At 43.2% G+C, this 15,811-nt stretch overlaps 1 protein-coding gene across 1 annotated transcript in view; it reads right to left on the reverse strand.

Annotated features, from left to right (window-relative positions):
- Window positions 1-15,811, reverse strand: part of cacna1ba (calcium channel, voltage-dependent, N type, alpha 1B subunit, a) — an 83,405-nt gene that overhangs the window by 64,733 nt on the left and 2,861 nt on the right. The window contains exons 2-3 of the mRNA XM_058635343.1: window positions 14,021-14,126; window positions 12,501-12,640 (exon numbers count right to left, since the gene is read on the reverse strand). Coding sequence (XP_058491326.1) covers window positions 12,501-12,640; window positions 14,021-14,126 — 246 coding nt within the window. The remainder of the gene's footprint in view (window positions 1-12,500; window positions 12,641-14,020; window positions 14,127-15,811) is intronic.

Below are 15,811 nucleotides of genomic sequence, written 5' to 3' on the forward strand. Positions count from 1 at the left end.
GGTTTTTTACACTGAATTGGGATCATATCATTGCAACCGTACTGGGAAACTGTGTGTGTGCAATACTGTGTGTAAACAACATAATACACCCAACACAAGCTGAGTAACATGATACACACACACACACACACACACACACGCGGCTCAATTTAGATGAAAAATGAAGATTCACAGAACAGACGTCACGTGAAACGACACATGGACACTTCATCAGCCACTTTGAATTGTGCTGAAATCTAAAGACAGCGGTAAAAATAAAAGATATGCAAATATGAACGATGCAAAGACACAGAATAAGACGATCACAATTAAAATGTAAGCATCAAAGCGTGGAAACTGCAACAAAGGCACGGGTCGCATCGCATCGTGTCATATTTCAGAGAGTCCCCCCCGAGCAGGCGGGCCTAGTCGAGAGGACACTGGAGGGCCAAAACGAAAGGCGTCCAAGACACGACCCAACACGGAAGAAAGAATTTCCGTAGATGGAGCTGGTGCGTGATTTTGAAACTTTTCAGTTTTGTGATACATTTTCACCTTAAATTTTCCAAAGGTTACTCACAGTGCTGTGTGAGTGAGAGGGGGGAGTGGCTACAGTAGAGCGGCGAAAGCCATTGTGTGCTTCATTTAGCATCACTTATTCAAAACAACGTCAAATTTGGCACTGCACTTACTTGTGCCCGTGGGAAGATAACTGTCAAGTTTGACATCAATCGGAACATCGAGAGATATGCTAATAACACACACACACACACACACACACACACACGACTGTACATTTTCACCACTGGCCCCAGACACTGAAGTTTATCTCCACCCATCCAGTCACAGCCTGGTCTAGTGTTTATTTGAACACTGACTCGTGCTTTCTGTGCTCCGACTGACCCCGAAATCTCAAATTCAGTTGAATATTCATTGCACTATTGCTCAGCACTATACTTGGACTTGGCCTGGGCCCATGAACGTATCCTCCCAGAGCAGCGCGGAGGAGAGCCGAGGGAGCCGAGGGAGCTGCAGGGTTCAGACTCGGCGACAAATCAGATTAACCACACGTGTGTTGCTTTGCTCTGTCTGCACTTGAATATTCTTACCAAGCCTTGGCTCAAGTCCAACAAATAAGTTATTATTGTTTATTATTACCCGTATGTGTTAAGGGTAGTATTTCTTAATATCCTCTGCAATGGTGGCGCTTTATGCCTCATTTATTCCTCTTAATCTGAATATCTGAACATCATCTGAACTCATATTTGTGCCTCATACAACCACAGGGCTGATAACTCTTTCCTTGTTTTCTGCTCATGTGTTGTAACAGTGACGGACGACACAAAGACGAGTACACGGAGGGTGAGAAGGATAAAAAGCCAATGAATAATGAGGTGAAGAGAAAGAGAGAGAAATGGGAGGGATGCTTGCAGAAGGGAAGCCACAATAGAGACGACTGGAGGTGTCGCCATAGAAACAAAGGAGCTCCAGTGATCTCATTAGAGACAAACAGCCAGGAGACACGCGCTGGCTCAAATAAAGACTGTGTACAATGTGTGTTTCTTAGCATTAACAGGCTTCTAATGGGATTCTAATAACACCATCAGCACCGTGGTCTTTTAAAGCGTTCATATGTGGAACATTATCCAGGTGAACGTGACAGCTGATCGTGACCAAAACTAAACACAAGATACATAGTATGACTTACTTTTTAGTTGTCACGTATGAAGCAGATTTTTATTACAAATGTTACCTCACGATTTAAGAATTTAGTCGACAGTGTATAATAATGTGAAAAATGATACAGAATAAATATAAACAACTGTAAAATCTGTACAGAATACTATAAAATGCAATACAACACACTATAACTACTAAGTGCTGGACATTAATAAGCTGTTTTTACCACTTAGCCATTAACCACCATTTTAAAACCATGGTGTAACAAATATTCTGCATTTCTGTGATATTTAGGATTCACAGCTCGGATCAAAAGACATTTGGACCGATACAACCCTAACAAGTAGAGAAGATACTGCACCGTTGTTAAAGCTCAAGAGCAAACATATTCGTCAATGACCCTAAGCTGTTGGCAGTGCATCCAATATGTCAATAAACAATCCATCCATCCATCTTCTACCGCTTTATCCTCCACTTGGAGCTCACAGGGAGTTAAAGCCAATCCCAGCTGACATGGGGTGAAAGGCGGGGTCACAACCCCACACACACACACAGAGAAGGACTACCATCACCTAATCTGGAAGTTTTTGGACCGTGGAGGGAAGCAGGAAGACTGTGCTAGCCACCACCATTCAAGGCTTTTATTGTGAAATACTATTCTCCTTGCGTGGACGACAGCTGTCACACACACACACACACACACACACACACACACACACAGATGTAATAGTAATATCACTTGTGCTCAAATCCTGCACATCTTTCAAGTTTACACCTGTAACAATGTCATCGTCCCGGTGCAACACAACACAACAGACAAACAAACAAACAATGTAGGTCGTCCATTAGCTCTTTATTTTCCTGCTCAGTTTGTCTCTAAGACATCAGGCTTCGTGTGAGAGTAGACTGCAGGCGTCTGCCTCGACTTCCATGGGATATTTACACTGATCGCAATGAGCTGACTGTTGTGAGCCAGTCTAGCTCCACCCTGACTGTAACCTACCCTTTTAGGGAAGGGTGCTGGTTATTATGTTAAATTATTTAAATAACGAGCCCCGACCGTAGTGGACCTCATGTGTCTTGAGTGCAGAAGTGATGAAATTTACCAGGGTCTTTGAATGCATCTTGTTATCTGCGCCCATTTAGCTCATCACACTTACTTTCACTGCCTGCAGTGTGTATTTATAGTGTGTTAAATCACCATGTCACGCCCTGGACTGACCCACAGTAAACTTAAGGACGAGTATTCCTGTTGCTTTCTTCTCTCCAGCACCGTCCGGATCTGTTATCTAATGTCATACCTCCAGTGCTCCACGGCAGCTACTTCTCTTGAAAGCTCATCTCACCCATGTGCAAAGGCAAACTGCTTTCATAGAGAGAGAGAGCATGTGTACTCTGATGTATTTATGATCTTCCAATTCCCCACAGAGTTCTTTAGTAACGCTGCAGGAACTTTTGCCTGAAAACACGACGACTCTGACTCTGAACGCATGTACGCATGTGAGACACGTGCAACAGGCGTCACGTCAGCACATATCGTGCCGACTCTACATAATCTCAGTCACAACAAATGAGTCTCAGGTCAGGGTAGTTGTGGCAGCCATGTGCCGGGGCCCACTGACTTCCTCCCACACCTTAGATCAAGACTCTGATCAACACAGGAGACAGAGACGAGCTCTGGTCTGAGATCTGAGCAGAGGATACAGGAAATGTCATCATAATAAAATATCCATACAAGCTTTTTCATGAATGTGAAATATGATAATCGATCTAGTCTTCAAACCCAGCCCTCGCTGAGCCTTCCAGCATGTTCTCGGAGCGGCTGCCCTCGCTGATGAAAGTGCAAGCAAGGTAGCGTGCAGGGAGATCCATGGCTGGCAGCTGAGAGGAGACAGCAGTGGCTGGCTGCCTGCAGGGTCCCGACCCTCCCCGACAACCAGCGCTCACATCAATCGGCTCCCCGGGGGGAAGGTGGTGGTGATGGAGTAGAGGGGGGGGGAGCTGAAGATGGCTGGAGACACCTCCCAGGACATCGATCGACAGTCTCAGACACATCAGTGCAGAGATTGTGTGTCAGCCTCCGTCTCATTCTCCTCCGCCTCGTCTCTTTTCCTGGCAACGGGTGTGACGAGCTGAGACAGGCTGAGAGGCTGCTCATGGTGAGTGGCAGCAGAAACACACACACACACACACACACACATCTACCTTCATCCCAGGTAATACAAGACACACGCAGCTAATGCTAAACACTGCAGGCCTCTGAATAAAGACACTGTTGACAGGATTCATAAAGTAAATGTGTAGCACAGAAAACCTAATAAAACAGTCATCACTCCCTCGCAACCAAACTTTTCCATATTGGAAACACAGCACTTGACGGAACAGCAGGCACCAAGGACACCAAAGTTTTCTATTGCCCCTTTAAAATCTGTGTTTAATACTTCAATATTCTGACAGCTATCACTAATCTAGAGTGTTTAGAACTCTCAGTCTCAGGTTTCGGGGTCAAAACTTCTCTACTTGTTTGAATAAATGCCTCTTCTCAACAGCTATAATTCTCCGGCCACTCTCGAGCTGCATTATTCCCTCACCCATTGACGCTATCGGGACCTCATCATCCGCCAAAAAAGTGCCGTTGTGTGGAAAAGGGATCTGAGCCAAAGGGCAAAGCTCTCCATATGCACGTCACATGGGTCATGACCGAAAGAAGGAGATCTTCGGCTAAACTGGGTTTTTTCAGGAGGGTGGCTGCAGTCTCCCTTAGAGAGAGAGAGAGAGAGAGGGTGAGGAGCGAGAAGGGTTGCTGCTCCTTCGTGTGGTTTGGGCATCTGGTAAGGATTCCATCAAGGCGCTTCCCTAGGGAGGTGTTCCTGGCACGTCCAACTGGGAGGAGACCTCAGGGCAGACCAAGGACCAGATGGAGCAATTAGATCTCCTGGCTGGCCTCGGGGCATTCGCTGTAGTTGGACGATGTCTGGAGCTCCCTGATAGAGCTGCCACCCCCCGCGGTTGACAATGGTTTTTCATGGTGTTGTCAGTTCCAGTCAGAAGGAGCCGAGTGTTAGAACAACGAGTGAAATAAAAGCCATGAGTTAAAGGCTGAAGGTAAACTGGCCGACAGAAGAGAACGAGATGAAGGAAATGATCCATCAGGTACTCGTGGTGGAGTACTTGCTCCAAAGAGTCAGCGGAAAAACCCAGACAGGAGATTGTTTCACAACAGACACGATGATTGATTTGTCGGACTAAAATAAAACCCATGCGTACATTATCTCAGGTAACAGTGGACATTTTATTTATAGTAGAACGTATAATAAAGCTCAGGTGAAGTACACTGCAGCGATGCTGTGCATGGTGCTTATCAAAGAGGATAAAATGCACTCTGTAACTGGGCTAATTCATCCACAGTGAAACCCAATCAATTATTCATTCATTTGCTCCAGCATTTTCTCTTAAGAGGGAGGCTGATTAGAGAGCAGCTCACTGTACAAATGCCACGCTCCAGCTTCTCCACCAGATTTATGGTGAGCTGCGTGCATTAGTCCTGACCACAGAGCCATCATCACACCATCCACAGTCCACATTCTCTCTCTGCATCACTGAAGCAGCTTTCTGGAGCCTGAAAACCCGACTGACTGACTGACTGACTGCTATTAGTGTTCAGTGTTCACAGAATAGATCCCCCGAATTGATAATGCTGGTTAAAACGTCTTTAGATTCCAACTATTTCTCACATAAATTACATTCTCACACAAATAAACCCAATGGGCCATTCACAGGAAAACGAGTTCAGGAGAATCCGCTAGGTTTTCCTGTTAAATTTTTATCAGCATTTTGAAAGCACTGAAACTGTGTTTGGAGATTGTTTCCTGGCTTTCTTCTTTCTGTCTCTGTTGATGTGACTGTACACGTTCTACAAATGCAGCGTTTCCTGAACCTCCTGAATCCGGAAAACAATATTAAACGCATATTATTCAAAACACATACACATACATCTTCATGTTGTGATGTCTCTAAGCTCATTGTTTTCAGTCAACATCAAGTCGCTCATACACGCCCCACTTAACAAAAAACTATCCGTTTAAAGACATTTTAAAAAGAGTGCCAATGTGAATTCAAGCGTAACACATTTAAAGGTACAAGAAGCAGATTTTATTCCAGCACTATTGATCAATAATTCCATAATAACCTTTCAGCATAATGTACATCCAGTAATCTGAGAGAGAGAGAGAGAAAAACACTTCCGCACCTCCTCTGTGCTCTGCTGACAGCCACACAGAGCGGGCGATGCTATCGCCTACTTGGCTCCTACAAAGATACTAATGCCAAACTCACAAGTCAGAGCTGAGGGACATCAGCTGGAAACACAAACATATCTCAGTCTACACATTGGCAGCAATAACCAGTGTGGGTAACGGTAAAAGTAGTTTCTGACACTTTATGGACCAAACGATTCATCGAGAAAATAATGGACAGCTTAACCGTTAACGTCACAACGACAATGCCCTCAAATGCCCATCAGAAAACTAGCTTTTATTTTATTAAAAAACAAAAAACCTCACTCAAACCAATTCAGTTCTCAAAAAAGTCATTGATTAGACGTCCATTCATTGATAGATCACTGCAGCCCTCACATCATGTGAGTGTTTAAATAACGTATTAATAAAAAAACCACTATTTTAAACCACTTTTTAATCTATTCATTTTAAAAAGGAACCAAAAAATACCGACATGAACTACAACGTCAGTGCCTGGAGTTTTTCTGGCCTTTGATTGGATTCATCTCTCCGGTGAATCGTCCCTTGGCTTCCCGCCTCTCAGGCTCTGCAGCACTGTGCAGTATCACATACCACTGGCACTGAGAGCATGTTGGACCAACAGAGAGTTAGCACAGTCCCTGGTGTTGCTTTGAGGAGGAGGGAGGTGTTGATGCTACTACTGAAGGGAAAGCCACAACCTTGTGTTGATCACAAGGAATTTACACAGCAAATACACAAACTGGCGACACTAATGCACCTGCTGCTGCTGCTGCTGCTGCTGCTGCTGCTGCTGCTGCTGCTGCTGCTGCTGCTGCGGCTGCTGCTGCTGCACTGTAGAAAACACCAGTGTTTTTCGTCGTCTTTTTTCCTCACAGGTGTGAAACCCTTTCAACCACAAAGCTATGTTAGTTTAGACAGCGAGGAGCACAGGTGTGACATACATGCATGTCACCGTTTCACCCAGGAAATGTCTGGCACCAGCTAATGACACGAGCTAATGACACATCTGAAACACATTTCATAGGATCTTAAATAAACGTAGAGTTTAAGCTTCTTAAATGTGACTATTTTCTTCATTTCTTTGCTCTGGAGAACAAAGAAATCATTCAAAGTGAATCATTTTGGTTTGTGGACAAAACAAGACATTTGAGAACGTCATCATTTCCAGGTTTGACAAACACCGATCAACATTTTTTTAGGTTTTCTGATATTTTATGGACCAAACGAGAAAATAATCGGCAGATTAATCGATTATGAAAATAATCGGTAGTTGCAGCTCTAAATAAAAGTCAATGCTTTCAAGTGTCACAACCTCCTCATTTGCCTCCAGTCAAACTTCAGCCTGACTCCTGTGCAGCTGAATGTTTGATAAGACTGTTGATTGCGGTGTGAGAGAGCTGCGGTGCCATTACCAACTGTGAAACAAACAAAAAAAAGTGATTAGCAGCCCAAAACATGACTAAGCTAAAATACCGTTGCAGGTCCACCCAGTTTTAGGTTGTTATTTTAACCTGAGTCAAGGTGTGAGTGGGGGTCGTTAGGGAAACTGGGTCAGGGGGACGATGTAAGCGGCACAGTAATGCTTTACTTTACCAAACAACCACAAACGTTGAAAATCCTGAAAAAACACAGACTACAGACTAGCAATCCAGTCAAGACACAGCACCACACACACTCTTGGTGTTCAATGGAACACCAAGGCAGGAGATTCTCATTGACTCATACTCTCATGCACTGACAAGCATGTTAAAAGTCTGATTTTGGTCCAACAAAGACAATAATTAGTTTTTTCTTAATGTCATGTAAACATGTTAGCCTAAAAATGAGCTAGTCTTAGTCGGACTAACATACCTGGATAACGCGATTCATAGTCCAATTACTCCTGCATGTATATGCTTAGTCAGACTGGAGTGGGACTTCTGCACGTTGTGCACATGCACCAACATTTCCTTCCTTAAATCCATACTGCTACAGTGTTTTCTATTTGTGATATCAGTATTTCACACACACACACATATCAGCTGACAATTCATGTACACTGTGCTCTCCTATGCCGTTTCAGTGAAAAGTAAGATCAACGATTTGTTATGAGGTCAAAATGATGGTGACAGTTTTTTAACATACATCATCTCCTGATACCGAAAGCAAGTGTTCACAGCTGAAAACTGAAAAGCAAATGTGGGTAGTGTAGACCGCAGCTCTATGCAGAGCAGTTTTAAAGTCATGTGTGGCTGTAACTAAATGTACATCCCACAAACTGAAATACAGGTCAAAGTAGACCAAAGGCCTTCATGTAATCTAACAGAAACCACTATTTTAGCCAGATTAGACTGCAATATAATCATCATTATAGTAAACATCGCTAAAAGCGACCAGTAAATGGATTTTCCAATTTGACCATGGCTACAGAACAGCTAGCAACTTCAGGAGCTAAGCCAGCTAGTTCACTCCCACTAACAACTGACAGGTTCCAGTGAATAATCCCAGATTATCTTCTGAGCCTGCAAGAGACCCATGAATGATTTTCCTCCAAGTACCGCCAGAGGAAGCTTGTGTACCACTGGCGGTACACATACCACAGTTTGAGAACCATGACCGGACTTGCTATGGCAGACGATGGATTAACCTGAGATATGTTCGCATTTCCGACTTCTCAGCTGGAATGTGAGATTCAGACGTAAATGGAACAGAAAAGCAGAGAAACACAAGTTAACCTCTGTGTGAGGTGAGCAGTGTTATCCTATGAGCTGCATGTGGCAGTGTTGTAACGCAGGACCGAGCCTACAGCAGCTGCTGTGATGCAGCCCCGCTCTGCAGACGAGTGCTGGAGTCCATGTATTCACTGTGGTTCTCAGCTCAATACACTATTGATCTGGGTGGGAGCAGAGCGAGGCAGATATACGCTCTTATTAGCAACTCCCAACATCTTACTGGAACATGCAGGAGGTCGGCGCTGGCCTACGGGACCTGAATCCAGGCTCTTCCGTTTACACAGCTCACCACATGATGTGATTAGCAGCTCATGAATAATGGCTGGAGCTCGTATCCAGAGAGCAAACGCATACTCTCTGCGATGTGCGCCGGGTTAATGGGCTGGTGCCAGTTACACAAGATTACAGATTGTTGTAGATGGGTTTCTAAAAATCTTACAACTTGGTTTCTATTCTTAGGTTTGGTCGTGTATCCCATGGTGGTTTCTGGAATTTGGAAAAACACCGTTGATCGGACAGAGAAGAGACGGAGAGACGTTACTTAATAAATCATCACTCGTGTCATATTTGTGTGGCTGGTACCTCAGGTCAGCCTCGGCAGGTGTGAATGTCAGACTGCTGCTGAATCTCTCATAATTAAAGTGACGCGGCACATTTCTTCCCATCACTCGTGAGGTACGCTGTGATTCCCCCCCCCCCCCCCCCCGATCACAATCCCATTAAACAGAATATGGCACACTGGTAACAACGCTGTGCTGTTGCTGTTACTGTGGCCCAGAGTGAAACATCCACGGTGTTTTTCCACAGGGAGCTGCAGTCAGTGACACCAGCGCACTGTTTCTTCCTCTCTCCCTGTTACTACGCCACGACTGTCACTCTTCCCTTTACTGCTTATAAATAAGAGCCAAATCCCCAGCGGAGTTCACCTCCATGTCTGGGGAATTTTGAAAAGGCATTCTTGGAAACACCGAGGGAAAATAAAACATGAGACACAGCAGGTACTGGAAATGTACGATCCAAAGAAACCAAAGAAAACAACGTATATTATATCTTTACATCTGTTGATATGATAAATTATCTGTGATGATTTTTCCTGGTTTTAAAGGCTGTGATGAAATCAACACAATTATATTTTAAATAAAGTCACCTAATAACACTTCTTTCATTTTAAGCTTAATTATTCATGTTATAGCAGAATTTGACTCTATTTATAGTCAATTTCATTTTGTTTGGAACACACATAAATATCTTTTATTTAACATTAAGAAGCCAAAGAAATAAACCAGGAATGTGTCTTTTAAGATCATATAATTCAGATCATAAAGAGTAGTTGAGTGTATTTACAGTGTATTGTCAGCTTTATATCCACATTTATGAAATATTAATTAGAAACCATACCTGCCAGGCTTGCAGAAATGCTGATTAGATTTATATCGTTAATATACAGAACAGTGAGTATTTGGTGACGCTTTGGACGAGACACAGGACTGAACTTTCCTTCTTCTCCAGACGAGCTTAATGTTTGATCACCAGCGACTCGCCGCTAATGACTCATCGCTATCAGCTTCTGCGCAGCACATCCTGCAGGAAATGAGCGTCATCATGGAAAAGTGATTTGTTCTCATGCTTGCGTGCACACGCGTGTCGAGGTGCGTCAGTTCAGCTGCATCTGCTCTGCAGGAGCACAGAGTTACAGTGTGACAGCATGGCCCACTCTCTATATACAGACTGGGCGGTATGGTTTCTAAATAAAATTGAGATCATTTTAGATACAATGCTGCACACGGGTTGTTTCTCTGGACACTTTTTTTTTAGATGTTTATGCTTCTGAAATGAAAGTGACAATACACTGTAAAAACATATTATGATATAATCATAATTATTAGTTCATGTTTGAATACTCGCTTTGATGATGATGTTTTGTCTACAAACCAAAATTCTTCACTTTTAATGGTTTAATGGAGAAAGTTGTCAAAAAACTGATCGATTATCAAAATAGTTAATATATCCACATAATAATTGATACATGAAGGATATTTATGTGTGTTAGAAACAATGGAATTGCCTATAAATATGGTCACATTTCATGACGAAAGCATAATTATACCAAATCCTGTTCAAATGTTGACAGATATGAAGTAATAAGCCTATTATAAGATCATCAATATCAATATAGATGATACATTTTATTTTACAGCGTATTGTCACTTTCCTTTGAGAAGCACAAACACCTGAAAAGGAAACTTTTATCCACATAATTATATCTCATATATCTCGTATATGAAAACTCGGATCAGAGACAATAAACACACACACACACAGATCTCTGCGTCATTCCACCAAAACCAGACTCATTCCGGTGGATGGCATTATAATCTCCACTGCTTCCCAGTCGTTTCACCCAGCAGTAATTGAGGCTCGGTGGCTTCTGGAGGCTTCCAGTGGGCGGGGCCGGAGCGCTGATGAGGGGTTTGGGAATTAACAGAGGCTCTGTTTACTGCAGCGAGGTTCCTGACACAAACCCCCCACAGATGAGCCAAATAAATCTCTGTGTCATTATGTAAGTGAGGCCACAGCGCTCCCCGGAGGAACCGCCAAGTGCCCCGGGGACTTTCTGCAGCGTAACAGCATCCTCCACCTCCACCGCCTCCCCCATCCTCCCCCGTCCTCCCCCCACAACAACAGCACTATTCCCATCCTGTACCGAGGGACTCGCTCTGTGTTTACTCTGCAGACAATCAGGGAACGACAGGAACTGGTCCGGCAACATTGTCGTCAGCTCACTGAGCGTTTGTAAAGCACGAGCCGGAGGAACGCGGAGAGTCAACATTACACCGGCACCTCTATCCGCTCACACAGATCACAGAGGCGTGTCACTTCTTCACGGTTGTACTTCATCAATGAGTTCACTATTTATCAACGACCATTTTATCTTCACCTGGAAAAATACAGCCATTTTGCCGTGTAGGAAACACAGTAGAGCAGCCACAGGTGTAAATAATCAAATAACGTAGTAAAAATACGACTTTTCTTTGCCGCTTTCCGGATACTTTTGATGTCGCAGCTGCCAGCAGGGCGTTGAAAATACTGCACTCAGAGTGCCCTCTGCTGGACCATGCGGTACTTACTTCCGATGGTCTGATGTCCTTCTAGGCTCAAATGGCTTTCTTTAAAGTGTGAGTTTGAAAGTGCTCACGTAATACTCATCGTAACAGCAGGAGTACAAAATCATATACTGCGATATACTCACACAACAGCTCTTGTGAGAGTGAGCACTTGGCACCATCTAGTGGACTGAAACATCAATTTTATGCTAATCCACAAATGGTTTAAATATATGGCACCAAATTCGATAGTTGGCGTCGCCGTGAGATTTCACTGCATCGATTTCCAATCCAACTTGATTTGTAAGGCACTTTAAAACAATCACCAAAGCTCTGCACAGAATAATAAATAGATAAAAATAAAATAACATCAACGATTCAAATAGTGTCAAAGGCCGAGGAGAAGAGATGGGCGTTTAAGGCGGAAGTCGCTTTTTCACCTTTTTCTCCGACACGTTACGAGTACGTTCTTTTTAAACATCCAGCACTTTATCCTCACTGTCAGCTGCTCGCTCGTCACAATGACTCCGAAGCTGTTTAATGAGGGTAAAAATCCTGCATTTAAAGTGTATTTAAACAACACAGTCCACAGTTCTCTGCTGTGGACAATACCACCTTAAAACTCTGACAGGAAGAAAACACGTCGGCATCTGGAGAGGCTCTGCTCTACTGATCATTAGAAATAACACACACAGGCCATTAATAGTTGCTGCCCATCAGCTCTGTCACTTAGGAGCTGTATAAGCCATTAGGCCAGCGCTACTCACCCTGTTAGGACCACCACAAAGTCCATTACATTCCAGCCATTACGTAGGTAGGAGTCTTTGTGAAAGGCAAAGCCCTGGGCGATGATCTTGATACCAGCCTCAAAACAAAATATTCCAATAAAGTAGGGCTCTGTGTGGTCCTGTCGAGAGAGAGAAGAGCAAACGGTGAGGAGGATTTGTCAAACCCACAGATTCCAACGCAACCAAATGTAGGCCATAAACCTGGGATAAAATCAATCATCCAGTCACTGCAGAACCAACAAAAACAAGCTGACATGCTTCATTTTCCATTTCCAATCCAATCTTCTCTTCATGTGTTCAGTGTAACCATTAACTGAACATGATTTAGAGCGGTGCTCAACGGCCACAAAGGCTAACATTTAAAACAGTAATCATCGTGATATTTTTGTTTCTTATGCTTCTTATGAGTGAAAATAGACATTTTAGTTTAAACGTGTTTAAATGTCATGATTAGCATCGTGTAATGTTACATTACATACAAACATGTTTGTACAGTAGCTCTGAAGGGACAAATTAGATCTAAAGAGGTCGATGACATTCTACTACAATACCGATATCACAGGCCCGGTATCAGTCCGATATTAACGGTCATTTTCAACTATAAAGCTGTTAACGACTCATTTGTGCCATTTCAATCTATTTCAAAGACACAATTCTGTCAACGTACATTTTTACAGTCTGTGGATACATCGGATTTTTGGATAATATCGCATTTTGACCAGTATCGGACCAATATCAAGTATCGGCTCATGCCTTAGTTGAAAACGCAAGCTAACTACGCTTTTCGCATTATGCAGTCCTAGCATTAGCTCGGCTCGGCTCGACTCAGTCTGGTTCAGACGCGTTGTTCTCCGTGACTTCATATCACGCCCTCGTGCTGTTGTTTTATACGCGACACAAACACACAGACTAGTTTCTGCTGTAACTGAATCATTAGAGTCAGTTCATTAAAAAGATTTGCTCACAGAGTCGTTCAGTACTCCGTATATTGAGATTTCAGGATATTAAGCCTTTTTAACTTAATCTACAGTTGGGCATTGAACTCATGACTCATCACATTTTTAGTACCGGCTCAGCTCGCTTGGATCCTCATCAGAGCAGGTACCAAAAAAAAGCACCAGCAACCAGATATTATCTCTGATGGAAAAGCAGAAAAAGTCGAGCCATGTCGTGCTAGAACTGTAGAATGGAAAAGTGCCATTGGTTTCATGGGAAAACCTCACAAGGGGCTTGGGCAGGAGGGGTAACTGGACATACTGATACACAGTGGGGATCAAACACAGCTCTGCAGGGTGCTGCTTAACCTACAACGCCGCTGCTCACTTCCTCTCCATTTAACCCACATGGAACCAGAACACAGACAGACCGTGTATCAGCTGTTCTCTTACGGAGACAAAACGGCACAAATGTAAAACATCACTGCACGTGTTCCCCAGGCCCAGGGCTGGGAAACACTGCACGAGGAAATAGATTTAAAAAAATAAATAAAGTCTACTCACCAAGCGCTCTGACATGGGAGTCTTGTCAGACTCCGGTAGGTGTTGCTCCAAAGCCAGCACAATGCAGTTTGCTATGATGGTGGCCAGGATCATGTACTCAAATGGAGTGATAACGTTAAGGAACTCACAAGACACAACATTTGCAAACAGAGCAGAAACTATTCACGGACTGATCGTTGACGTGTGCGTGCAAGAATCCAGGTGATGAAAAAACACTCCTGACATGACAACCAAAATATGGACAAATTTTTGTGTTTTTTTTGTGTACGTACGGGTTCTGTTTTTTTTTGACACGGTTCATCTATTGACAACGGTGCTCTTAATGCACACAGGTCACAGCTGCATCGACTGGTGGTCACTAAACGTTCCAGTTAGCAGAATGCTTATTTCTTGAAACATGAGCCGCTGACTCGGCATAAAAACAAGATTAATACACCGTGGTAAGTGTTAACAGCTTGAACTCTTTCCAATACAGGACACTGGGTTCACTTTGCATTAGGATCCAAAGTCAAAGTGTATAGTATTAACCAGGGACGGACATTTCGAGCAAACTTTTTAATCTAATACCATTTTGATAATTGATTCCTCGGTTTGAAGCTTTTTTTCATGATTAAAACAAGGTTTGTGATTGTTTCAGCTTCTTAAATGTGAATATTTTCTTAATTTCTTTGCTCCATAAAACAAAGAAATCATCAAAAGTGAATTATTTATTATTTATTTCCTGGTTTGACAAACACTGATCAACATTTTTTAACGCTTACTGACATTTAATGGACCAAACGATTACTCGATTACTCAACAAAATATTCAACAGATTATTTAATTGCAGCTCTAATTCTAATATTCTTAACTCCAGTGCATGACAGCTAGTGAAAGTAATGCAGGGTTCGCTGATAAGGAGCAGCGAACGAGATGCATTCAAAGACCCTGGTAAATTTCATCACTTATGCAAAGACACAAATTGGGTCGTCATTGGACCAGAGAGATTTGTTTTATAAATACCAAAGATGAAGAGTATATTGTATATAAAAGGCAATATATCAGACTACTTTGTTTTGCACAGCAAGAAGTTGCTGGGTTCGAATCCCGGTGCTGGACCTGGTTGAGTTTGCATGTTCGGACATGTCTAACATGTGTTTCCTCTGGGCTCTCCACCATCAAAACATGTATGAATGTCAGACACATTTTTCTTGGTAAAACACAATAATCATGTTTTCTTCTTTCCTGTGAATCCACATTCAGCAGTGACCAGGACTGAGAGAAGAGTATACGAGTACTTTAAGGAAATTATACACAGAATTGTACAGATTATTAAGCCTCTCTCTCCTCTCGCTCCTACATCCCCTCGGAGTCTGGCCGGCTCCAGCTCTGCTGGGAGGAGGGCCAGCCCTGTGGACTCCAGCTGCTCAGAGCCACAATAGATCATCCTGTAGTGTTGCCGTGATTGCTCTGCTTTAGAATACGCAGCTCAGTAATGCAGCGTGACATCAAAGTATAATAAATGCTTGTTCAGCAACGGGAGTAATCACCTAGAGAGTTAAGCAAGGAGGCGATTACACAACTTAATGTGAATTAATTGCAACACCGATAACACTTGAGCTATTTGGCCACTGGCTTCTAAATCCACAGCAGACGCACAAAAGCCAACTGCACTGACATGAAAAAAACTTAATCCATTGAGAGAAAAAACACCAACAAATGCATCCTGCTGCATTGTACTGGTGTGGCTTGTTTGTTTGGTGTCACACCCAAGCCTGCTGCTCACTGAGAGTTCAGCACCACGGACAGCAC

Source organism: Solea solea, chromosome 8 (assembly GCF_958295425.1).
Source record: "Solea solea chromosome 8, fSolSol10.1, whole genome shotgun sequence".
NCBI lineage: Eukaryota > Metazoa > Chordata > Actinopteri > Pleuronectiformes > Soleidae > Solea > Solea solea.